Below are 26350 nucleotides of genomic sequence, written 5' to 3' on the forward strand. Positions count from 1 at the left end.
ATAAATATTTAAAAAAACAAAAAGATTCAATGCAGGTGTTAATCAAAGGAGAAGTCTCTGTGGGTGCAGGGGTGATCAGGCACTGCCTGCCTTTACAGTATCTCCTCCCACATTTTTGCACTTATATTTGCTACTTGTGTCCTGAGGGCCCAACGTGTAGCTGCTGGATTGTGGCTGGTGGTAGCGATGGCTAAAGGGAGGTGACATGTATAGCAAGATGGGGATGACTCAGAATTGTGAAAATCTAAGTGGAAAGCAGGCATTTCATCATACCCCTCTTCAGTATGCTTTGGGTTTACTTCAGGGTTGGTAGAAGAATTGATATAGTTACAAAATTCATAAAAGAAAAAAACGCTTTATTTAGAGTAGATTCTGCCCCATTCTCTCTGGCTCCCATCCACCATGGCAAGGACAAAATTGGGAGGTCAACCTGGGTCTATCCTATTGTTGGCAATTAATGTCTGTGAGTGTCACATTAAATTAACCCCGGGGGAAAATTCTGAGAATGATCTGAGTAGTTTATCCGGATTGGTCAGCTGTGCCCTGGCACAGACCACCTTTAAGTGGAGACAGCTCTAGGTCTATGAACATAGACCTCCAAAAATTCCCTATTAGTATGTGAACCCTAAGAGGCAAAGCTATTTTACCCCAGTTAATCTAGACCCCAGTGGTCTCTATAGCAGCACACAGAATGTTTTATGACGTGCACAAGACGATCTGTTGGGTTGAGAGAAAAAAATTCAAGTTTTTTTATTAACTTTTATCTCATCCTTTAAAAATTTCTAGCTGCATGTATTGATTATATACAGTACAATAGAACAGGGGTGTAATTAACAAATGCCTAGGCACGCATGGGGGACTCTGTTTTTGTGATTAGCATAAGGATGGGTTAGGGCACTAACACACTCTCCATTTCCTCTTCCAGACTGTGGTTTTGAACTTGCTCCCCAGAGCTAACTTCAGCATGCTCAAAAGGAAGCAGAGTTCCAGGGTGGAGGCCCAGCCGGTCACTGACTTTGGTCCTGATGAATCTCTGTCGGACAATGCAGACATACTCTGGATTAACAAGCCAGTAAGTTTCTTTTTGGAAGTGTGGAGAGGCCCACGCTGATATAAAGGAAATTTGAATCATTTCATTCAAAACTCATGTAGCTTTGGCTTTGAAATGTCTGAACTGCAGTAGAACGTGGATGAGTCTCGGAGTCTGGAAGTTGAGAACAATCCCGATGAAATAATGAGGTGCCGCTGTGAGTTATTCACAGAGGAAGGCATGAGAGGTGGTCTGGCTCCCCCTTTTCCCTTCAGAGCCATGAAATGTAGAGTTAATACCACTTCTCAGATTGACCCAAAGCTGGAGACCGAGATGAGGAACCTGTTCGACCAGACTTCCTTTACTTACCTTCTCATGATGCAGGGACCTGAGGAGAGAATCAGATGTTTGGAATTAAAGGTCTCCTTCTGAGTTGCATGGAAAGGTTAATGAGATAGTAGATAGTGTCTCTGAAGAATTTTGTCACCTTCTCTGCCTAATAAAGCTGATGGGAACTTGAGGGGAAGCCTGGCTACACCAAGTGTCATTGTACACGAGACAGTCTAGCAGCCAGAGCTGGGGCGGAAGGCATAGCCACAGGGCTGGAAAGTTCAGCTCTAGGATCCTGAGTGGTATAAACTCCTTTCTCAAACCAGCAACAGGGGCTGAATTCAGGAAATGAACCGCTACTCTACCAGTGCTTGCCTTTCCCTTGACCTTGACCATGATAAAGATGATCGGCCTTGGTCCCCCTGTCCTTTCCCGTCTAATCTGTCCTCAAGACTGCTTCTCGCCTGCTCACATTTCTTTCCACATTTCCGTGTCTGTTTCCATCACCCTTCTGCTTTACGATCATTGAAACATCCCTTTTACCTACAGTGCAAATCAAAATGCGTTAGTATCACATGCAAAGCCCTTTATATTGTGGTTCTAACTTGTTCAGCAACTGCCCTTTCCTGCATCTACGTACACTCTGTTCACTTGTCGGTGGCTTCCTGCTCTTCCGAGATGTTCAGCCAGTTCACATTGTTTCCTTTGCCCCGAGACCCTTTCCCAGCAGCTCAGATGAGTCACATCACCCTCACCCATGAAGGCTCAGATGTGACCCCTGCCCCCATCCACTCTGAGTTTCCTCCTTTGACCCTTCCCCACCATAGATGGAATGAACTTCTTCTCTTTCCACTTATCCTACTTTATATGTAAGTAGAAATGATATTGTATATAAATATCTATGTTACGCACATCAGACTGAAAGTAGTGATGAGTCAAAACTGTGTTGTTTCCATTTCTGTGTCCTCAGAGCCCAGCATAATTTCTGACACATAGTAGGTCTTCCATTCACGTTTAGAGACTTTGAACAGAATAGACAATAAAGCAGTCGCTTTTTCTTAGTATCCACCACATACAGAGCTTTCTGAGAACTTCTGAAGAAGGTAGTTTTATAGATGTAGGCGTGTAAACACTAGAATGATTAATGCTTAATGAGAATTCATTCTTTAAATTCACTACAGTTTTGTTGTGGGAGAACCCATCTTTTGAAACTCTTGGGTAATTAGATCCTTTGTGTTGGAGGCCCAGATGGGGCTAAATTTACACACTGATGTTTATTGAAGCGCTTCCTAATTGCCATGAAAAGTACATCAACTTTTAAAGTTAATCATCAGTGACTTATATGGTATGGAATTAGCAGCATTATGTCTTCATGAAAATATTACAACTGTCATTAATATTATAACCCACTCACCAGCCTACAAGTGTCTGAGTCTCCTCAAAGTTCTGACAGGTTTTCTGTTTCTCATTGTGGGTGCTTGCTAGCTTGTGTAGCTGCAGAACCGTCTACTATGAAACTAAAACATCTTCTTTCAGGGGGAGTATATTAAAGGATTAATGTGACTGCATATATATACAGGACAGTCAATAAATAACACATTGAGATTACGTTTAGGAATTGTGTACTAACTGATTAGCTAGTAATATAAATTGTGTAGGTTTAGCATGCAGATGCGTTAATATTTTTTTATCCTAGGTATTAGTTTTCATAATAAGATGTTATACATGAGTAATTTTATGTCTCACACATATACAGATGTATACACACACATTTATCTTTTTAATTCCTACTTCTTTAGGTTGGGGTTAAGGAAAGTCTTCAAACAGCACATGCACTGCCAGAATTGCACACAAACTTATTTTTTGGCATTTTAGGAGAGATATCTGGGCTAAATTTTTATAAAACATGTTCTCCAAAGTAAAGAGGAAAGTCCATTTATTATTAAGCTTTGAAAATATAGGATGAGAGCAGATCTTAAAATATATTTTTATACAAGGGTGTTACATATAAGATAAAATAGAAAGAAAACCATTCTTATGGAATATGTATCAATTTATTTTAAGAAGCATTTGAGGTCTACTAGGATAGGCCACGGTGCTAGATTCCAGGGAAGTTACAATAAATATGGTCCCCGTTTCTAGGTGCTCATAGTACATAAAAAACTATGAAAGTAGGGGCTTCCCGGGTGGCGCAGTGGTTGAGAGTCCACCTGCCGATGCAGGGGACACGGGTTCGTGCTCCGGTCTGGGAAGATCCCACATGCCGCGGAGCGGCTGGGCCCGTGAGCCATGGCCGCTGAGCCTGCGCGTCCGGAGCCTGTGCTCCGCAACGGGAGAGGCCACAACAGTGAGAGGCCCACGTACCGCAAAAAAAAAAAAACTATGAAAGTAATAGCATATCACTTTTCTATCAATACATATATTGATTGAATCAGAATCTCCCTATATTATGGCCTTATGCCCTGGTAAGTATCAGAGCCATTGGGGTAGCCTGACCTGGTTAACATCGAAGCTTTGGCTTTTATTAATGCAGGACCACAGACAAGCCCCTTAACCTTCCTGAGTCTTAGTGTTTTCATGTGAAAATTAGGCTGCTTTGAGAATTAAACGATGTAAAATACGTGAAAATATTTAGCACGTTACAAGTATTTAACGTGTTAGTTTCCTTCTTCCTTTTCTCCCTACTGGTGAAATATTTCCATCTCGTTATTACGTTTTCCAAATAGCATGGTTCATAACACAAGTTTAGGATATTTCGTGGCATCAAGATAGTAACTCCGGACCATCTCTGCAGTGGGTTCATTCTCTGCTGCGCATCTGTGCCATCATCAGCGTCATTTCTGTCTGCATGAACACGCCCATGACCTTCGAACACTACCCTCCTCTGCAGTACGTGACCTTCACCCTGGACACTCTGTTGATGTTTCTCTACACGGCAGAGATGATAGCAAAAATGCACATCCGGGGGATTGTCAAGGTGAGTGTTTCCGTGTTATTTAAGCTGAAAACCAAAATGCATTGAGAATCTAAATCAGTTTAATGCTTTCACATTAATTTCAGTCAAATAAAACGTCTCTTTATTTTATCGATATTGAAGTCTTTTTAAAAAGGGTATAACTCCAGATGTTGGTGAAAATATAATACATTAAGAATAATTAAAAAGTGAAGTCAATTGTGTAAGGCACAAAGTCTTGGAATATCTGAGAAGGAGCTAGATGACCCCACTGCTGACTTCGTGAAGGCCGGAGGAGGGTCTTTCATGCCACCTATGGGGTGAGCATGCCGCCTAGGGCAAGGAGGCACCTGTTGGTTCATGGAACGCGGAATAAACGCCATGTGATAAATTTGCAGTGCGATGGTAATCAGCAGGATGTCATTCACCTGAGACATTCTGAACGTATTAAGAGGGAAAAAGAAAGGACTTGAAATGGAAAGGAATTCCAGGACTGTAACACAAGGAATGTGTAACATGAAATTGGTACCATTGGGAGACAATAAATAAATAAATAAAAGAAAAAGGAAAAGAAAGAAAAAGGAAAGGAAGAAAATTTCTGTCCCGGGATATCTCTTTCTTCTGTAACCCTAACCTTCGCAGAGGGTTTTTATTTATTTATATTTTAACCTTCATTAAAAATATGTAGATGATGCTGTCTCTGAAGTATTTCAAATTGTACTATTTAGAGAGACAATGGTATAATGAAACAGCAGATTGGGTGTTAGGGTCTGACAAATGACAGATTTGACTCAAATCCTAGCCTTTTCTTTTACTGGCTGTATCAGCATCTCAAGTGAGGTAATTCTGATGAAGAAGGGCCTTATTTTGTATAAGGGTTTCAAGACTTTAACAAGATGATGCTTAAGATATAGTTATTGGGTCAATTTTTTTGCTTCTCTTTACAATAATTCATTGTGTGCTATCTTTAAAAGGGAGTTCACAGTCAATGCACTATTTTTTTCACTTTTAACTTTTTAAAAACTTTTTATTATGGAACTTTAAAAATTTACAGGAAAGTAGAGATTATAGTTGTAATGAATCCTGTAACTCAGCATCAACAGTTATCAGTATTTTCCCAGTTCTATTTCATTTTAAAGCAAATCTGAGAAATCAGATTATTTCAGAAACAACTTCTTATGCATCGCTGACTGACAAAATCTTTTTTTTTACATATTGCATCTAGCACAATTAACAATAATTCCTTAATGTAGGCTAATACCCCATCCGTATTCATAATTCCCCAGGTGTCTAAAATATTTTCTTTTACAGTTAGCTTCTTTGAATCAGAACTCAAAGGAGCTGTACAAAGTGTATTTGTTATATTTTAAAATCTCATTTAAGTCTCTTTAAATCCTTTAGGTCTCAGCCCCACATGCCCTGCAAAAAAATTTTCCATGTCATTGACCCATTGGGAAAGTGAGTCTTTTGTCTTGCAGAATGTTCTACAGTCTAGGTTTGGATAATTGCTTCCTGGTGGCTCTATTTAATAGTTTCTGTTTACTCCATATTCCCTGAACCCTTTTGACTGTTGACCAGTGATGTACACAGGTGTCTCTTTCACCACGTGGTCACCACAAAACAGATTGTCAAACTTTTGGATATTTGCCAATCTGTTGGGTGGCAAATGGTAACTCGGTGTGGTTTTAATTTGCATTTCCATTTGACGAGTGAGGTTGAACCTGATTCTATGTATATAAAGACCATTTTCAAGTTGTCATTATTTTTCACTCAAATTTTCGGCACTTTTTGTGTGTTAGGAATATTAGCCCTTTATGATGTAAGTTGCAGTTATTTTTCCCCATTTGTCATTGTCTTTGTCTCTGCCTGTGGTTATTGGTACCACACACACTTCTTCCTGTCCCAGATCATGGGCAATCTTTCCATTCTATCAAGTCTGCTCCCGCACCTTAAAGGACTGTTTTATAGTTTTCCTCATGTAGATTTTGCACGTTTTTTGTTATATTTATGCTCTGATATATATATATATTTTTGCTCTTGGTGTGGGGTCTTGTCTTTTATTATGTATTCTTACTTACTGTTGTTCTTTTAAATGAAGGCTGTTGATTTCTGTTTGTTAATATTATATCCTGCCACTTTACTAAATTTACTAAATTCATGTATTGTTTATAGTAGTTTTTCCATTCATTCTTTTGTTATTTCCATATCATCATATCGTATACAAATAAAGACAGGTTTGCCTTTTTCTTTCCAGTTCTTATGCCTCTAATTGCTGCCACTAATTTAATTGGGCCAGCTAATAATACCTACAAAATTTTAAATAGTTTTAGAGACAGTGCGCATCTCTGCTTAGCTCCTGGCTTTATTTAGAACACCTCTAATGTTTCCTAATTAAGTAATCTGAAGGATTTGCGTTTTAAGTATACATATTTTATCAAGTTAAGGGAATAAACATTAATTCCAACTTTCAAGAGTTGCATCTTGAATAGCTTTTAAATTTTGTTGAATGATGATGTTTCTCCTTAGCTCTTGTAATAGCATGGATTTCCTAATAATTGAACTATCCTTACATTCCCAGAAAAAACTCAGCTGGGTCATGACACAGTTTTGTTCTGTTTTAATCGGTTATTTCATTATATTTGTTACTATTTTCCTTGTGTAAATTTTGTCTAATCTTTGGCAGGTTTTGGTGTTAGATTTTCTCTGTGTATGTGTGTGTGTGCACTTATATGCTCTAAAATAATCTGAGTAATCTGAAATTATTTTAACTTGGAAAGTTTGTTAGAAATCCCCTGTGAAACCATCTGATTCTAGTGCCTTTTTGGTAGGACTCCCTCTTCTTTCTGTTTCTCCTAGGGAAATTGGTCTGTTTAGACTTGCTTGGTCTGTTGGGGGTCTGTTTGATGAAGTAAATTTTCTTATGAAATTATCCACTATTTAGTTTGTTTAATTTACTAACAGTGTATGTTTATTATGCACTCATTTCCAGCTAAAATATCTGTACAACTCTTTGCCAAACAATGTGAAAACTTACTAAGAAAAGTGTAACCTGATGCTTAAAATAGAACACGTTGCACACATATACTTTATTTGGGTTGGTAGACTCAAGTCCACGTCCCCGGAAAGGCTAATGGGAAGAGAGGGAAGAGGAGGTAGTGATACACTTAACGCTTATCAATTGTTAAGTATTTAGATAAACATTGCCAGCACAAGATTTAGCCCCCAAGAACAGCAGAGCTGCATGCACATCTTACCTCCTTGCAGGATTCACGGACAACTTCAATGTTTCCACTGGCACCTGTACAGATTCGCTATAGTGGTTCTTCTAGTTACATAGTGATTTGGGAGCAAGTATTTTAGCAAATGTAAATAGCAAAGATTTGTGTAGTGAGAATTCAGATAGTGAGAGATAGACCTTCAGTATTTTGTGAAAGTGCTGTAATAATGGTCTGAAACAGATACAGGGGAAGGGGGCACAAAAAATAGTGAAAAAAATCTGCTTGAAGATGTCAGTGAAGTCTTGAAGAAAGAGCAATGTGAAGTGATGTCTTGAAGTGAGGAGGTGTAGTCTATGGTGGGGGTATTTGCAGAGGGAAGTAAAGGGTTTCACAGAGAGAGAAAAGCAACGCTTTGAGACACACAGGCTTGGAACACCCTGGAGCCTTGGGGCACTCTGCGTAGTCAGAAGTAGCAGATGGGATGCTCAGGGAGCAGCTGGAAGGGACCCTGTGAAGGCAGCCCTGCTGCACCGTGGAGGGCCTTGCAGCCCTGCGAGGAGCTCAGGCTTCCTTCTGTGGTCAGTTAAGATGCGTGGGGCATACGAATCTGAGAGTGACACCCTCTGATTTGTATTTGAGAAGCTCACTGTGGAGGTCACACGCCCCACGCACGACAGGAGAGAGAAATTGGAGCACAAAGTCCTTCCGGCAGAAAATGTCGTTCAAAATTTTCACTAGAGAAATTTATGTGTTTAAAGGATTTCACATCTTTTATAACATCCCCCAAACTTGACTACATCTGCCAATTAATTCCTACTGCCCAATAATTTGTTTCTAATTGCCTCCCCCACTAACTCTTGTTCCAAGAAGCATTCTAGCTCACCAAATCCCTACAGGCAAAAATAAAGCATTTGGGTGATACATGTTTGTGTTGCTGCAAAGCGTTCCATGTAGTGCAGACTGTGAATTCTTCAGACAATTCTCAGTTGTCTATTTTTCATCTGGCCATAGACCTGGCTAAAAGTAGCATGCATCCTCTGAGCACTGTTGAAGTAATAAAAAATAATGCTAAGACGCAGTGACAGATGGGCCCTGGGAACGCAGAACAATAAATCATGTGCTTATGAAACTACACCCATGCATATTGTTTTGTAACTCCAACCTATATCCCTATAAATGTCTTCAGGTAAATGTGTTTGGTTTCTCTGCTTGTGAAGTCCTTGCGTGGCAATTTAAGTTCCTCTCTTATACTGGATAATTGATTGGCAGCCTCCAAGTGTTTATCTTTATAAAAATTGACGGACAGCTCTTGAATAACTCATCTCCTCAGACACCAGCCTGCTGATTTCTGCCCATAACTCAAATACTCTCTGCTCTCCCTTTCTTGTTGATGCAACAAACAAGTTAAAAACCTTTCTTTCATATTGGAGGCATTAAAACTTCTCAGATACCACTGGGCCTTCGTGTGTGTTAGGTTCTGGTTACACATTTTGGAAGCAGGGGAAAGGGATAATTTATTATTTACAAATATTGTAACTTGAACATTAATACAGTAGGATTTTAAAAGGATCTGGACGTACTGACAAATTGAATCATAGCACCATTTAACCAGTTATGGTGAAGAGTCTTTGAAAATACAAATTGAAAAAGAGGCAACTTGATGAATACGTCAGACACAAAATACAATATGAGATTATGTTACCGAACCAAACTTGGGTCCGCTCACCCTCCCGCAGTAAAGCCAATCTACTGACACTGTGTTGTGCTGAAGGAAAGTGCAGTGTTTATTGCAAGACCAAGCAAGGGGAATGGGTGGCTAATGTTCAAGGACCCAACTTCCCTGAAGGCTTTCAGGGAAGGAGTTTTAAAGGCAAGGTGAGGGTGAGGATCAAGTAGTGCATGATCAGCTCATGGAGCTGGTGGTGAGGTGACTGCCTTCTGGTTCCAACCAGTCTGGGGTCTAGGTGCTGGTGGTTAGCATGCAGTTAACTTCTTCCACCTGATGGAGGTTTTAGTATCCTTTAGTACCTCAAGGATATGGGCTCAGAATAGTATCTATAGGCCTTGAAGAGGAATTAAAAGTCTTTGACTTTGTTTTATGGCTAAACTATTATTTTGCCTTGTTTTCCTTTGTTTCTGTATTTTCTCACTTCTGCGGTTAAACTTGCTCTTTGGAACTCTGGGAAGGCCTAGGAGGCTAGAGCTTTTCTACAAACAAGAGGTGGGGGACAGGGCAGAGTCCCACTTGGCTTCAATTATATTTCAAAGTGCCAGGTTTCAAAGTCCCTATTCTGTTTATTAAAAGGTATTTTACACTTATGGAGCCTTGGTGATTATCAATAATGATTGATATATCAATTTCAATTCATATTTACAATTCAATCATATCTACAATTTCATTAAAATGCAAAAATTATATAAACCCTGACCTGGTTCCTATTTGCATGGCACATAGTCTTTGCTGATTCAAACTACACTAATCCAAGAAATATCCAAACGTTATCTCATCATTTCAACTGTGATCTTTCATGATTATGAAGGAAAAGAGTCTTAACTCTAAGGTATTGCATTGAAAGGTACTCCATCTTTCTCTTTTTGCCGCAAGAATCATTTCTTTAAAGGAACAATTTTAGTAGCTTCAGTGAATGGATAGATGCATGGATGCATTCATGAAGCATATGCATTGACTTCTTACTGTCTGCATTGTAATCTACAGAGGCTCTAAGACATGGTTCCTGTGCTTATCTCATCAATCATTTAATATCTGCTGTATGTCATACATGGTGCTAGGTGGTGGGAGTGCCATCCGAAGTAGTCTAGTAAGTTTCAAGATGCTACTAATCTTCAGAACAAACTCAAACATTTACAGTGGGGAATAGACCTTTTCTTAAATGCAACACCAGAGAATACGTTTAGAGAAGATTTAAGTAGGAAGCTCAAACTGCAGGGACTAAAATATAAACTCATTAAACGACTGGATGGGGATTACAAAGGACTCTTCTGTAGGTTACACAGCATGAACCGTATTTATGTACATGAGCTGAGTTGCTGGTGGTAGCATGATGTGTGAGCAAAAGTGCTGATCAGAGTAGGCTGTGGTCAGACCAAAGTATGGAGGGAAAAGTTGGCACAGACTGTGGGGAATTTTTCAGGAAGACGGAACAGCATGAAGAACAATGGATGCTAAAGGGCAAAAGGTTAAAAGAAAAGATGGGAAAAATCTGGGTGTTATTGGCCTTTGTATCCCAGGTCACTATAACACAGCTTGTTAAAGGTTTTTATAAATAATGGACGACCCCTGGAAACAGGAACCAAAACATAATGTATAAAACTTCTGCTCAGCGGATTATTTCACGTATTATACCAGACAAGTAAAAAGAAGCCAGTTTTAGTTGACCATTATGTGCCGTCTAGTATGTGGTGGTTCTTACTGGGGACAGCCAGATACCACTGTGAATTTCTGGAACGTATAAAGCAGAAAACATTCCGGATAATGCAACTCAAATGACTTCGTAATTCAGAAATAGTTTTCTACGTTATACAGTAGTAGTTTTTGCTAAGCCAGTTTTCATAATATGAGGTCATTTGAAATTCGAATGTGTTTTTATGCTTTCGTTTTATTTGGGACCCTAAATGATTTAAATGTATTTTATGTAGTTCAAATTATACTCCAGGGCAGCTTTGCAACATCAATTTCTTTAGCAGACAAATTTATGTAGTAAATGAAAAACAAAAATTCAGCCAACTCTGTTACTGATAACTTTAGGTTGTGAATTTGTGAGGCCCAAGTTTTTCAAATTTGACTTTATTTGCACCAACTGACAAAGTGATTTTTGTTAAAGCTAAAATTTTCAACTTAAAAAAAATTTAATATTGAAAATCTATTTAAAAAAATATAACACATGACCATTAGTCAAAAGACACATGTATGGATATTCTGTGAAAATTATGTCTCTCTTCCGCCCTTGGTTCTTGCCATTCTGTTCCCCTCCCAGGGAAATACCACTATTTATCCTCACTTTTTATATTTTAAATAAACCTCAATATAATGAGAAGCTCTTACCCTGTATCTAATTGAACATAATTTGTTACTAAAGCAAATTATGAGCAACAATAGAGGTTAATTGTAGTAATACTACATGCAACATTTTTTAATGCAAAATAGGAATAAAATAGTAATAGTGTTCGGGAAAAAATATTGTATAAGCTCATTCTATTTGGGTGCCTGTGTACCCAGTGATCTGTAATTATTCTCTTTCTTGCCTAATATTTACTTTTAATTGTTACTATTTTAAAATAGTTCTCTGCTGAGCCCCATAAAATTTCAGTTTTCATTTTTGGAATGTTTTACATTTTTTAAGCAATCACAGTTATGCCTAGTTCTTCAAATAAAGATCAAGTAATATTTTTCTCTCACTTTTTGCTCAACAAGTAAAGAACACATTTGTTTACTAAAAGTCAATTTGAAAATATATACTTTAATTTTTCTGTGTAACACTTATCAACATCATATACTGTATATTTACATTTTTAAAAAGTTAACATTTAAAAACATTTTATAAAATAATGCATTCTAATGTCAGAGTAGACTTACAAGTAAAAAATGAAAGTAGTATGTCTTCCTAATCTTTCTTTTACATTTAAAATCCCAATTAAAGTTAAGTCGATATATGTTTATTTTGAAAATGAAGGCAAGTTTCTTCATCTTCACTTCTAATTCAGTTCAACATGAATTCCTGGCTAATTTTCCACTAATGATGGTTGTTCCCAGAGATTTAAAGTCCTTCACTGACCACTGTGTGCTCAATGGCCAGTGAAGGACTAACCTTGGTTCTTATAGGAAGAGGTGGTTTTAGGACCTAAGCAGCCTATTAAGGAGGATGGCCTCTGGTTCCTTATGTGGTGGACTCTGTGTGGCTAAGAGAAAAAACAGTGATGTTTTACCTTTGCCTGAATTTAAAATTTTACATGCAAAGTTCTGCAGTTACTTGTGTCTTATAAATTATTTTCCTCATATATAATACCACTTAAAATGCTAAAAGTGTTCTTTTGGAAAGTCTGCTCAATTATGATACAAAAATTGTACATAACTTATACTGAATTAACACTTGATTATTCCCTCCACAGATGTTTTTTGAAATTATTCATTTTGTCTGATAACGCCATGTGAAATTTATTTTTAGGGGGATAGTTCCTATGTGAAAGATCGCTGGTGTGTTTTTGATGGATTTATGGTCTTTTGCCTTTGGGTTTCATTGGTGTTACAGGTAATTAAACACTTTTAAATTACAAGGGGGTATTTTCCAAAATGGGCATGATTTTACATTGAAAATCTAAATAGATATATTAAAGAGTATATATATATTTCATCCTGCATATTAAATGTATTCTTTTCCATTTAATAACTATTGTATGATTGACAAACATTTCCTAATTATCATCTTGCCTCTGCTGGTAAATGGAATTCTTTTTCATCTTTTTCATAGTATTTTTAACCCTTTCGCCATTACTTTGTGTTCTAGATACTCAAATAGTTCCACCAAAGACCATGTGATTGTGTAATTTCCCAAAACATTATTTTTTTAATGTTTATTGGTTTTAAAAAGCCTAACATTTTAATCATTGTCCATCACATTTTTGAATTATTTCTCAATCAGAAATAAAAATTAGTACCATATGAGATTATTTCTTATTAAGCAGATGTTAGAAATATATTCATTGAAATAAAGGAAAGAACATGGAGTGAGGTTTCTGTATTTGTAGAATAAAAATTTGAATTTAAAAATTAAAATTCCAGTCCTTTATGTGACTGAATTCTCACTAAAAATATCTAAAATAATATAAATACATTGGGATAAATATTGGTTAACATAAAATGCTCTATTGCTAATAGAAAATGCCTTACCATGAGAAATGGGGAACATAGATTAAAAAGGCCTGAAGGACGGATTTTATTGAAAACCAGTAGAATTCATTCCCATGCATTCATTCAGGCTTGATTTTGCATTTAATTCAACTGAAGTTACTGTATTCTTCATTTTAAAAAAATCAGAATAAAATAAATTCATAGTGCATCCTGCAAACTCATCATGGTGCTTATTGATAAGCTGTCCTGATTTTTACAAAGCTCACCTCTCCAATAATTAATTTCATCCTACATTTTAAATATGTTCTTTTCCATTTAATAACTATTGTATGATTGACAAACGTTTCCTAATTATCATCTTGCCTCTACTGGTAAATGGAATTTTTTTTCATCTTTTTCATAGTATTTTTAACCCTTTCGCCATTACTTTGTGTTCTAGATACTCAAAAAGTTCCACCAAAGACCATTATTAGTGAGGAAGGCTTAGCATGCTTATTTTGTATTCTACGTTGGCACTTTGTAATAAAAACTGTGCCTTGATGGATTATACAGGAAATGAACAAGATTAACGACACTTTCATTAGTTTATGTATTTGTTTCTCTTAAGAAAGCTATAGCTCCAAAGAAAGTTGATTTCGGTGGAAGATAATGCAGGGCACAGGATGAACCTCTGATGCTGTCTGTATAGTCCTGACTACAAGCATTGCTAAGCGAAAGTCTGAATTGTTTGTTCACCTCTGAATTTGCAGGTATTTGAAATCGCTGATATAGTTGATCAGATGTCCCCTTGGGGCATGTTACGGATCCCACGGCCACTAATTATGATCCGGGCATTCCGGATTTATTTCCGATTTGAACTACCAAGGACCAGAATTACAAATATTTTGAAGTAAGCACTGCTTTTACGTAAGTTAAGGGGATAGGTTTATGATTTTGGGGGGTAAGTTTTACCTACTTTACCTATTTTTTCCCCCTAGGCGATCAGGAGAACAAATATGGAGTGTTTCCATTTTCCTCCTTTTCTTTCTACTTCTTTATGGAATTTTAGGAGTTCAGATGTTTGGGACATTTACCTATCACTGTGTAGTAAATGACACAAAACCAGGGTAAGTTTATCTACTAACTGCATTTTTTAAAAAAATAGATCTTTATTGGAGTATAATTGCTTCACAATACTGTGTTAGTTTCTGTTGTACACCAAAGTGCATCAGCCACATGCACACACGTGTCCCCGTATCCCCTCCCTCTTGAGCCTCCCTCCCACCCTCCCTATCCCACCCCTCTAGGTCATCACAAAGCACTGAGTTGATCTCCCTGTGCTGTGCTGCTGCTTCCCACTTTTATCTAGGTGATTCATAAGGACTTCTCTGCAGTTCTCATGAGAAAACCTCTGTCTCAATTTTTAAAAAAGTATCTATGTGCCCTCTATGTTCTGTATTCTCTGCTTCAAAATTGTTTTGTGCAAATGTTTAAGACAAATACTCAAGACAAGCCAGACTGAAAAATGTAACCCTGTGGGAAAGTAGATTCAGCGAGTTCAAAGTGTACATTTAGAAAGTTTCCTCAGCGTGGGAACATAATACCGTCAGGATATTTTCATATCTTATTTAAATAAGATGGGAATGGAAAATGGTATAACTACTTTGAAAAACAGTCGGGCAGTTTCTTAAAAATTAAACAGACATCTACCATATATCCCATTCATTTATTCCTGGGGCTTAACCAAGAGAAATGAAAACTTATGTCCATACAAAGACTTATACATAGACTTATGTATGCTTATACATACAAAGGCTTTATTTGTAATAGCCCACTTTGGTAACACCCCAAATTTCCATCAACAGGTAAATGGATTAACAAATTGTGGTATATCCATGTAATGACTACTATTTAGCAATAAAAGAAGTATGAGATACTGATATACATAACATCTTGAGTCTCAAGATAATTACATTGAGTAAATGAAGCTAGATGAAAAAGAGTACATATTCTGTGGTTCTATGTATATAAAATTCTAGAAAATGTAAGCTTGTCTATGATGATATAAAGGAAATCATTGGTTGCCTGGAAATAAGGGTTAGGGTAGGAGAAAGAGATGACCAAGGGGCACTAGGAAACCTTTGGGATTAGTCAGTATGTTCATTTTCTTGAGTGTGGTTCTGTGCATATGTCAGAATTTATCAAGCTGTTCTTTTTAATATGTGCAATAGATTGTATGTCACGTATACCTTACTACAACTGATTTTCATCATATGGTAAGGCAGTTTTCCCCGCACTATTTATTGTGTGTCATTACTCACAGAATTTAATGCTACGTTTCTCATTTACTAATTCCCTGTCTATATTTGGGTCTGTAACTATAATCTCTATTGTGCCTGATTGACCTGTTTGACGATCCCTTCACCAATATCACGCTCTGGAGCTTGTTTAAATTATAGTATGTCTGTATGCCTGGGAGTCCCATTTCCTGCTCCCAGACTCACATGGGCTTAGGACCCTGTCTTCTGCTTCTTGTAGGCATTGAAACCCAAGCTCATGGCTACTGGGTACTTAGTCCCCATTGAGACCACCATTTAGTCAACTCATTTATTTCCCTTCCTCTAGTTTTTAGTTTCCTCTTATATGTTGCCATTTTGGAATGTATTTTTCTTTCTTCTAAGCCCAGATATGCATTTTTAAATGTTAGTGTTTATCCAACAGATCTAGCTGTTTGTAGTGGAAGGAGCTAAATTTAATGTAGTCCATCTTGCTAGAATTAGCACTCTGGCACTCACAGCTATTTTTTTCCCTATTTTCCTCATTACACTGTGAGGTCCTTAAGGATACATTTGGGAAAGGGTCGATAAGATTCATTTCCCTGTGGTCAGTACCTAGTATCCTAGCACAGAGTAAGTACTTAGTAACTATTTATTGACGGCATGGTTAATAATGTGTTATATTTAGACAGATAATGACAACTTTATGACAAATTGATAAAGAAGAGGAAATAAAGAACAGAGGAAGAAAAGCAAGTTGCTAAAAGTGACAAAGGAGAAATTGTTAAAAAATAGAAAAGCAACTTTAAAAGCAGAGGATAGCAGTGAATTAGTACAAACACAGGATAGGAAAGTTGAAGGAAGTGGTGAGTAAGGGAGTTGACTTGTGTGGGTGAGGGAAGAAATGCGTGGAAGGAAACCTGTAGGTAGTTTTTTTTTTTTTTTAAATGTATGTGGGCTGTAGAATATGTCTAGATTGTTCCATGAATGAATATGAGGGTGGAAAAATATCGTGTGGGCAGAGACAATAGACGTAGAAGTGACGAAAAGAGAAAGCTTCTGGGTAAGGAAGCGGCTGTGTTCTAACCGCAGTGAGTTTAAGAGGCTGGTTTAGAGTTCCCATTTTATTAAAAACCAAGTTGAAAGGCAAGAATTCTCAAACTTGTTAACCCAGCTAGGAGATCAGGCATCATGCTGCAAACTTAACTTTGACACAGAAAATATAATACAAATAGGGCAGACAGGTATGAGAGTCATCTGAACTCGTGGCCTTTGAATCATTCAGTAAGTCCTCTTAGCCAGCTCCGTGCTGTACTCTGTTCTCAAAAATGAGTGTCTGAAAAAAATGTTAAAAGACCTCTCATATTCTGTTAGCTCCAGCTCATTACGTTATCCTAAAAAAAAGGAGTGCACTGGGAAGAATTTCATACGTGTTGGCAGACTTTTCAGTTACTAGAGACATAGCAGTTATAGGGAGACGTCTGCGTTTTCTCTTTCTTATATTTGTAAAATCTGCCCAATGGCTATGTACACACACATGGATTTTGCCTTCTCTTTATGTGACTCTTAATTTACTATTTGAGAAGAAAATACATAATTGGCCACATGGTTTTATGAGCAGTGTTACTGATGAAAACAATTTTCATAAGTTTGATGACTTATTTCAAGGACCAATCATTTCCACCATTTTTCTTTTATATTTTCAGTTCAGTGTTAACTGAGTTTTAAAGTCTCGCTCATTAGCAGAAAAACCGTCAATACAGTTTTACCGTTAGTTCCAGCCCAGACATTAATTTGCTTTCTTTTTAGAGACTCAAACAGTGTCCAAAGTCAGAATGAAACGTATAAAAATCCCCATTTAAAAGAATTTCCCAACTTTTTTCTTTCCTTTTGTTGCTTCTTAACTAGGAATTTCTCATAAACATCTCTGAGTCAGATATTAAGCTTTGGTATGATGGTTGTGTTTCCAGAGATAAGTGTTGCCAGTTGCTGTCATGACCTCATTTCTCTTCATCATCATCCTTTAACAATTGTTCCAACCTCTGCTTAATTTGCATGCACTGTAGCCTAATAACGGAAGAGCTTTCAGGCAGAGATGCGCCTGTTCAGAAACCTGTATGTCCTAGGTTTCACGGCTGACCTCCAGAACTGATTATGTTTAATCTGTGAAGCAAACAGGATAAATAAGGAAGGAATTCAATACATGGAATTTTGCTTTTGAATGGAGCTGATTTCTTATAAAGCAGATAGAAGGGCATCTCAGCTGTGTCCTCTGTAGCATTACTAGTAAAGCTTTAGCTTCTTCTCTGGTAATGAATTGTGACCTAAGGCAATTATGGAAGAAGTAATGGGATTTGACTAAGCAAGGCAGTTCATATCCTAAAGAGAGCTGAGGAGGGCAGTGGCCTGTGGCAGAAACAGGTGTTGCAAAATGCCAAATGTGCTGGCAGAAATCTCCCTGAAGCTCAAAGAGGGACATGTAAAAAGGAGCTGGTAGGTGAAATAGAAAAGGTGAAGATTTACCTGACACCTGATTATCATTCCTGAGAAAGGAGAGAAATTTATTCATAGCTTAGTATCAAATAATGACATCTCATCCCCAAGACTGAGATAATTAGAAAAGCTTTAAGGTAAGGAAATGTAAATGTTAAGTTCATAAAAGTTTACTACGTGGAGAGAGGATTCAACCACGAGTCTGGGTGAATATTTGTAATGACTGGACCATCAGCTTTAAGACCCAGAGGTAGGGGACCACACGTCACAGGCACCCAGGACAATCCTGGTGTATCCCTGTTGCTGCAGAGTAATTACTAATAACTTCCTTTGTGATCTCAGGAGAGCCTCAGTATGGACAATACATTTTATGGTTACCCCACCCAACGGCAGTTTTTAGGACTTGGTGGTATTTTATAAAATATCGCTAAGACTTAGACCAGAGACAACATAAAGCCAGATTTGGGGCAGTTTTCTATTGCTGGTCCAAATAAAAAATTTTTAAGTTTTCCCTTTAGGGTACTTATAAAATAAATGAATGATTGTCTTATAAATTCCGTTCACAACATAACGAGGTTTTTTAAAAATGGAGAGGTCAGAAGAATTAAAAATAGAAACATGGGACTTAGAATATTAATTTTTAATTTCCATGGATTTATCAAGAGAGGGTTTTGTAGAATATGTAAAATCATAAGTGCCTCAAATTCATGCAAAGGTCTGTGAAGTCTTCTTGATTAATATTTAAACTTCTTTTGAAAAGATGAAAAAAGACTACTCTATTTAACTTACAGGGCTCAGGCTGAGATATCTGCCAAGTGGGAGATATAAGAACAAGTTTGGATATTGGAAACATTTTCTTTAATATTTAAGAAATGAAAGTACTTTGATGATATATGTAGATTTCTAAATAAATTAATAGCAATGATTGTGGAACACCTATTATGTCTCAGATATTTTGCTTGTAACTACTTTTTAGAACAATCTGAAAGGATTATTTCCCCCATTTTGCAGATGAAGACACAGCCTCAAAGAGGTTAAATAATGTGTCCACATTGTAAACGAGAGAGCTGGGATTTGAACTCCCAGCCCATGCTTGTGCCGCCATTTAACCAACCTCTGCAATGTTATAATCCCACATTCATAAACCTATTTCACATACAGACCCACATCCGTAACCATAAACTCTTCATAATATATGTCGTAGAGAAAATTAAAACCATATTACAGCTGGTTTCTATCTCTATGTTGATGTTATATTCCAGGGGGTTCAGTCTCATCTGAATCTATAAAATAGTGATATGCAATATATTTGTATTACTCCATATATCTCTTTTAAATTTGTTGTGCACATGCATCTCAAGATGCAGACCACTTGAGCCACCAGTTAGATGAACCTTTCATATGATGATAATGGTTTAAAATTAAATGTAAGAAAATATCTGAGGGAGTTCCTTGGTGGCCTACTGGTTAGGATTCTGGGCTTTCACTGCCATGGCCCAGGTTCAATCCCTGGTCAGGGAACTGAGATCCCACAAGCTGTGTGGCATGGCCAAAAAAAAAAAAGAAAATATTTGAGAATCAACTAAACTCCCATATGAAAAATTAATACCTGTGTGATTTTCACCAAAAGAGCAAAAGCATTCGTGAGAGTCTTCAGGATAAAAAAAGAAAATCCTACAGTTTGAAAAGGGTCGAAAAGAAATCGAGTAATTTATTTTGGTCAATTATACTATAGCACTTCTTTTGATCTTATGTTTACTTCCCCGAAAGAGGATAATGTAATAATATAGATTTTATTATTAATATGATTAATAATATATTTATTATATATTATAATCATATGCAATGCTAATTTATAATTATTATATTGTAATTAATATGTTAATAATTATAGTAACTAGTTAATATAATTATTAATATATGACTCCGATTTATTGTTAGTGGAAATAACCTTCATTGAACAACTGATATCTGTTATTTTCTCATTTAATACTCGTAACAATCTGGTAAGTTGTGTTCTACTTTTACACTCCTTATTACAGAGAAGGAAATTGAAGCTCAGTTTCCTTAAAGAAGATGTCTAAGATGAAACAGCTTGGAAGTACCAGAAGCAAGGTTTAAAACCAGATCTCCTTGACACTGATTTCTGTGCTTTTAAATGTTTACTGTAATTCTGTCAATATGTGAGGTGATCTTCAGCATGTGTCTCTCCAGAGTATTTGAGTAAAACCTTTAATTCTTCTTTGGTTCCAAGAAGCGCATGCTTAGGAGACAAGTTCTAAATGGGCTGTATGAGTAAGTGGTTAAGGCTGCCTGTTTGAGGGCTGAGTTCTCAGATGATGCACTGCCACTTCGGAACATACTGCATGAATGGGAAATGAAGAGCGTGCCGATCCAGCCCCTGGCAAAGAGTGTTGACTGTAGCTGCTTTCGTAGACAGCATATGTAGTATCATTGTGATGTCTCAAGTTCAGCCAGACCAGCCTGCTTTTCCCCGGGATAGAAGCCGCACCAGCATGCCATGACTATAGCGGAACAAGCAGTCCGTTTCGGGAATTCATTTCTAGGGTTAACTCTCTTAAGCAGAGAGAAATAGAGTCAGTAGGGTGTATATGTATAGAGAGAAAAAGAGATTTATTTAAGCAGTTGGCTCATGTGATTGTGGGGACCAGCAAGACCAAAATCTTCAGAGCAGGCCAGAGAGCTGGAAATTCCAGCTGGAGTTGATATTGAAGTCCTGAGTCCAAAGGCAGTCTGGAGATAAAATTCTTTCCTCTTTGGAGACTTCTCTCTTAAGGCCTTCCACTAATAGGATGAGGCCCACCCACATTATAGAGGGTCTTCTGCTTTACTTAAAGTCTACAGATTTAAATGTTAATCACATCTAAAAAACACTTTCATGGCAACATCTAGACTGATGTGGACCAAAGATCTGGACAACACAGTCTATCCAAGGTCACAAATAAATTCAGCCTATAAATTTAGACTGTGTCAGGAGCTGTATGAAATTGAAAGTTACACTGGGCAACAGTCGAGTTGGGAAGAATCCAATGAAGAGTTGACCACACAAACATGAGTGACACGGGTCCCAAGTGCCAGAAATGAAAAGCGTGGGTGCTTTGAGAATTTCTAATAGGGAAACCTAACCCAGTCTGAGTGACTTAGGGTGGCTCCCCTGAGAAGGTGACATTCAGGCTGGGCCCTGAAGGCTTAAAAAATGGGACTAACGAAGCAAAGATGGGAGGAGAGATTTCCAAGCAGGGGAGAAGGTTCTGCAGTAGATGGAGCTCATGGAGAGCTGGGGGAAGACAAACGTGGTTGGATGCTAGGACACTTGGAGGGGCAGGAGCCAGGTCCTTCACGGTCTTGTAGATCATATTAAAGATTTGTCACTGACCGACACAATGTAGGACAGTGATTATGAAAAGCCTCTCTACGTGCCTGTGACAAATGGATAAGAAGGGCTGAGAGAGGCTGCAGAATGACCAGTTAGGAGGCCGGATTCTGGTGCAGGTAGAGGTGGACATGGAGAGTTGAATGAACCCAAAAGATATTTTGGAGGATATTTAGGGAACATGATGATTAGTTATAAGGGTGACAGGAGAATAAGGTATCAAGGTGATTCCAAGATATCCGGATCACTCAACACTTTGGATGGTGGTGCTCTGGTGCTGCTTGTGATGAGAGGGAACGTTGGCAAAGGGTCTGAGTTTAGTATGGGGTCCATAGAGTTGGAGGTGCTTGTGGTGTAGCAAAGTGGAGAGATCTAACAGGCAGTTGGACATGTAGCTCTGGGACTCTAAAATGGCATCTAAGATAGTAGAGAATTGAAACTATGAAAGTGGACTTAATTGCATAGGGAGAGAGCATCATGAAAGCCAAGGACCAAGCTCAGAGCAACTCAGTACTGAAGGTGAATTACAGGAGGAGGAGATGGAAAAGGAGAATGACCTGAGACATATGGACAGAACTAGCATCTTCAAAGCCAGCCGCGTTGTGTCTCTCTGAGCCTTCCTTTCCACACAGGCACAGTTCTCTAACCACAACCGGAAAAGGCTTTCCACATTGAAGAACTTGTGCGATTAGGTGGGGCCCACTTAGGTAATCCAGGATGATCTCCCCAACTCAAGAGTTTTAGCCTTGTTCACATCTGTACCTTAATTCCTTTTTGCCAGGTAAGATAATATATTCACAGGTTCTGGAGGTGAGAACGTGGACGTCTTTAGGGGGCTGTGAGTAAGAAAGTATTGATTCCCACTTAAGCATGAATGGATATTTATTATGACTGGGAGAATCATTGTCTCTATTTAGGATATGGCTGGTTGGAGCGAGAATTTCACCCCCCTGAAAGTGGCGGGGGTGGGGGGAGGTGGAGGTGGGATGAATTGGGAGATTGGGATTGATATATATACACTAATATGTATAAAATAGATAACTAATAAGAACCTGCTGTACAAAAAAATAAAATTCAAAAATTCAAAAAAGAAAAAAGAAAAACGAATTTCACCCCCGCTAATTCCAGAGAGCCTCTTGTTCTATCCTGACTATCTGAGGGAAAATGAACGAGGAAGTAATTAACAGTAACAAATAAAAATAAAATCTACAAAATTCTTGTTAACTGAGAAGATGAAACTAAGATAAATAACCAGTAGATATTCTGGAACTCATGATGTTTATCTCAGTTTTTAGAAAGGATATTTATCATGTGGTTTTAGATACGTAAGTTCCAGAGCAATTAATCATCTAATAAATATGTCTCTAATAAGCATCCTCTAAGAGCTTGATGTTGGCAAAAATAACATGTTTCAAATCTGCTGCCTCTGAAGCCAAAAGATTTCAAAATACTATCTGTGCTGGTGAGGGTTGTGCTTCAAATGGGAATCAGTACTAATATGAAAGAAAAAACAAGTGGAATCAAAGAGGAAAAAATACCCTAATATTTATAAGTTAATGAAAATGATCAAAATAGTTAACAATTATTGACTGATTAACTTACTTCCAGTGCTATTCTGAGAGTGGTACATTACCACATTTAATCATTAAGACCCCCACACACAAGGTAGGTATAATTGCCATCCCCATTTTTGAAATGTGGAAACTGAGGCTGTCCTTGCCAGGGCTAGGGGTTCAATCTAGGGAATGTACAAACTTCAAACTATAAATTACAATAGGTCACACCTAGCACTTATTGTCTACCAAGTGCCTGTTTTAAGTATTTTACAGATGTAACATTTTCCCCACAGCTCCTTGAAGGAAGTATTTTCCCGCCATCATAGAGGTGAGGAAACTGAGGCACAAATTGGCGAAGTCACACATGTAGTAAGGGCTGAGCCAGAATTCACACCCAACAGACTGGCGCCAGAGTCCAGTTATCCAAATAACTGAAAGATGATGTTTTTTGAAACCGTTTTGTGTAGACAGAGTGTTTTTGTCAGATATTTGCTGCTGTTGTCTTTTTAAAGTATTGGAAGTGAAAAAAAATTACTGATTTTGATGGGCTAGTACACTTTCCCCTTCCAGCACTTCACCTTACCTTCCTCACTTACGAATTAAGAACTAGGTCATCTATAAGGTTTCTTTCAGCTGCACAATTCTGTGAACAAAATGCTTTCAGGATCACGTACCAAAATTCCTTCTATTCTTTTGAGAATCCTTTATTGTTGTGTTTTCACATGCCAGGATTTATGTTACATTTTATTATTGTAATGACTAATGATCATTTACAGTAAGCATTTATTGAGTGCTTGAAACACGCTAGGTGCTGTGATGAATGCATTACTTGGTTTATTTTACTTAAAGCTCACACAAGCTTCTCTCCCTGTTTCACAGATGAGGAAACCGAGCTTAGAAACATTTAAAATTATTCAAGTCACACAGCCAGTCAGTGGCAGAGCTTCCTCTGAAACTCTGAAGCCCAGTCCCCTTACCACTTTGTTCTGATGTGTGGGTACAAACTCAAGAACATAGAGTCAGGCTAGACTTAAGCGAAGATGCATCATTTGGCCTGCGTATAAGAATGTAAAAGGAGGGGAAATAAGTGACGTGTGTGCCTAAAATCATATCTTTCTGACACAACCAAGTGGTGATTTCCACAAGCAGAGCCTTTCCTTTTGCATGTGGGGGTCCAAAGGACCAGCTTAAAATATGACAATTATTTAAACATTCCCTGAGATGTATTGACAAATTAGCTCACTTGCTGCTAACAAAGAGCAGAACCCTGAAGGAGTAAACATAGAAGTTTGTTTTGACTGAGATGGAACTGGGCAGTGTATTACCAGGGATTGTGTGCATGTGTGTGCGTAAGACTGTGTAAAATTGTGTATGTCTTTGCAGGAGATTGTGTGTGTGTGCACATGGGCATGGTGGCCTCCAGCAGCTAAGGGATCGTGGAGAGTTAGGCATCATACTCTAGAGAAAACATGTTATATAAAGGGAAGTGGCCAACTGAATGTAAGAGGATATTAAAAAAAGCAATGTGACCCAACACATCTGCCTCAATTTGGCCATAAGCAGAGGAGACTGAGACAGTCCTAAGGTTGGTCCCCATTTAGGAAATGCTTGGAAACATTGATGTAGTGGGAAATGACTATAATAAAGTCATGGGTTTGTAAGGTTTGTGGAATCATCTAGCTTAAACTTTGGCCCCTACACAAGCCATGTCAGTCATCTCAGATAGCAGCTATTTGGGGCCCATTTTAAGGTCCCAGAATGAGATTCCACAATCACCTTTCCAGTGGTTACCTGTACTCACTACCAAGAAATCCATTACACTCTAAATCCTTCTACATCAACTTAATGTCCAGTGTGTTCTCCAGAAAGATGAAAAGTAATTATATCACCAACTACCTAAAAAATAAATAAAACCCTGTAATACTCCTGGAGCTATCACTAAATCAGCCCATAATCTCTCTCTTTCCAATGTGATATCTTTAATTCCTTCAGTCTCACTTTATGTATCTGGTTTTTTTTCTAAACTGAACATCTGACAACCCAGAAGAAGGCCAAGTATCACTTATGAGACTTACAGTACTTTTGTACCATATGGAGAGTGATTGTCATCATTTACTGTTGCTTAGAAGTGAAGTAACATTTGTGCCCATAGTAGGAGAAGGATTTGTGGGTAACAAGGAGTCCCCAGACAAGTTAACATTCCTTGCAAGTCTACAGAAAAATTCCTTCCTTCGCTTTTTCTGAGTCTTGGTCTTCAATGACAAAAACCGTCATGGCGATAATGTTCTTATAAAGAGCTTCTGTGTGGATGAATCAGGTATCGTTTGAGAATGTTCATTGCATTAATGTTATGAATACCATTCATGAATCAGGAATCTTAAATCTGTGTCCATATACAGCAGTTACTAATGAAGAATGATTACATTATGCATTTTAATCAACACTTACACTTGTTGAAAGTTTCTGATCCTTTTCTGTGTTGTTTGCAGAAATGTAACCTGGAATAGTTTAGCTATCCCAGATACACACTGCTCACCAGAGCTGGAAGAAGGCTACCAGTGCCCCCCAGGATTTAAATGCATGGACCTTGAAGATCTGGGACTTAGCAGGCAAGAGCTGGGCTACAGTGGCTTTAATGAGATAGGTCTGTCTTACTGATAAAACACCTTTTCAGTTTCTATTTTACACTGTTTATGAAATGGAGAAAATAGTTGTATAATTGATATTTTATGTTCAGACTGGCTGTAGTTTTTAAGAAACACAACTCTAAGTTTTAATATATTCTCCCTTACAGTCTATAACATACAGTCTGTGTCTATGTATATTCAGCAGTGTCTGTATAGACTTAAATATCTCTCAGTTCTTAATTATAGCATTTAAAACTATTTGTCTGTTAAGTAAGGTTCAGGGTTGTGGACTCAAAGAACCCTTTGAGTCAACAAGACTTGGTTTCCTTCCACATTTAACTAGTAGGCAAGGTAAGTCTTAAGTAACTGGAATACTAGACATTGAGGAGTGCATGAGAGCCGAAAAGTAATTCTGGAACAGGATACAGCTAATGAGATACTTAATGAATGTGCATCAACTATATAACAGAGGTATGGGAAATGCTTGTATGTGAATATGATGTGCCAAACGTGTACATTGATTCGTGGCTTGTCCTATTAAGTCCTGAAACGTGCCGTCACGCACAGTAAAGAAAGAACTTGGCATCTGCCGTTTAGTTGGTATCATTGCATTTGTTACAATTCCATG

The 26350-nt window shown here is 37.8% G+C and overlaps 1 protein-coding gene across 1 annotated transcript in view; it reads left to right on the forward strand.

Moving 5' to 3' along the window:
* The first annotated feature begins 945 nt into the window (after positions 1 to 945).
* The window catches only part of NALCN (sodium leak channel, non-selective), a 282164-nt gene continuing 256759 nt past the window's right edge, over positions 946 to 26350 (forward strand). Inside the window, exons 1-6 of the mRNA XM_027115885.1 lie at positions 946 to 1072; positions 4155 to 4337; positions 12715 to 12798; positions 14147 to 14286; positions 14375 to 14503; positions 25585 to 25739. Coding sequence (XP_026971686.1) covers positions 965 to 1072; positions 4155 to 4337; positions 12715 to 12798; positions 14147 to 14286; positions 14375 to 14503; positions 25585 to 25739 — 799 coding nt within the window. The 5' untranslated portion in view covers positions 946 to 964. The remainder of the gene's footprint in view (positions 1073 to 4154; positions 4338 to 12714; positions 12799 to 14146; positions 14287 to 14374; positions 14504 to 25584; positions 25740 to 26350) is intronic.

The sequence above is a fragment of the Aethalodelphis obliquidens genome, unplaced genomic scaffold (genome assembly GCF_003676395.1).
Source record: "Aethalodelphis obliquidens isolate GAN/ISIS:26980383/991018 unplaced genomic scaffold, ASM367639v1 scaffold15, whole genome shotgun sequence".
In the NCBI taxonomy this organism is placed as follows: Eukaryota; Metazoa; Chordata; class Mammalia; order Artiodactyla; family Delphinidae; genus Aethalodelphis; species Aethalodelphis obliquidens.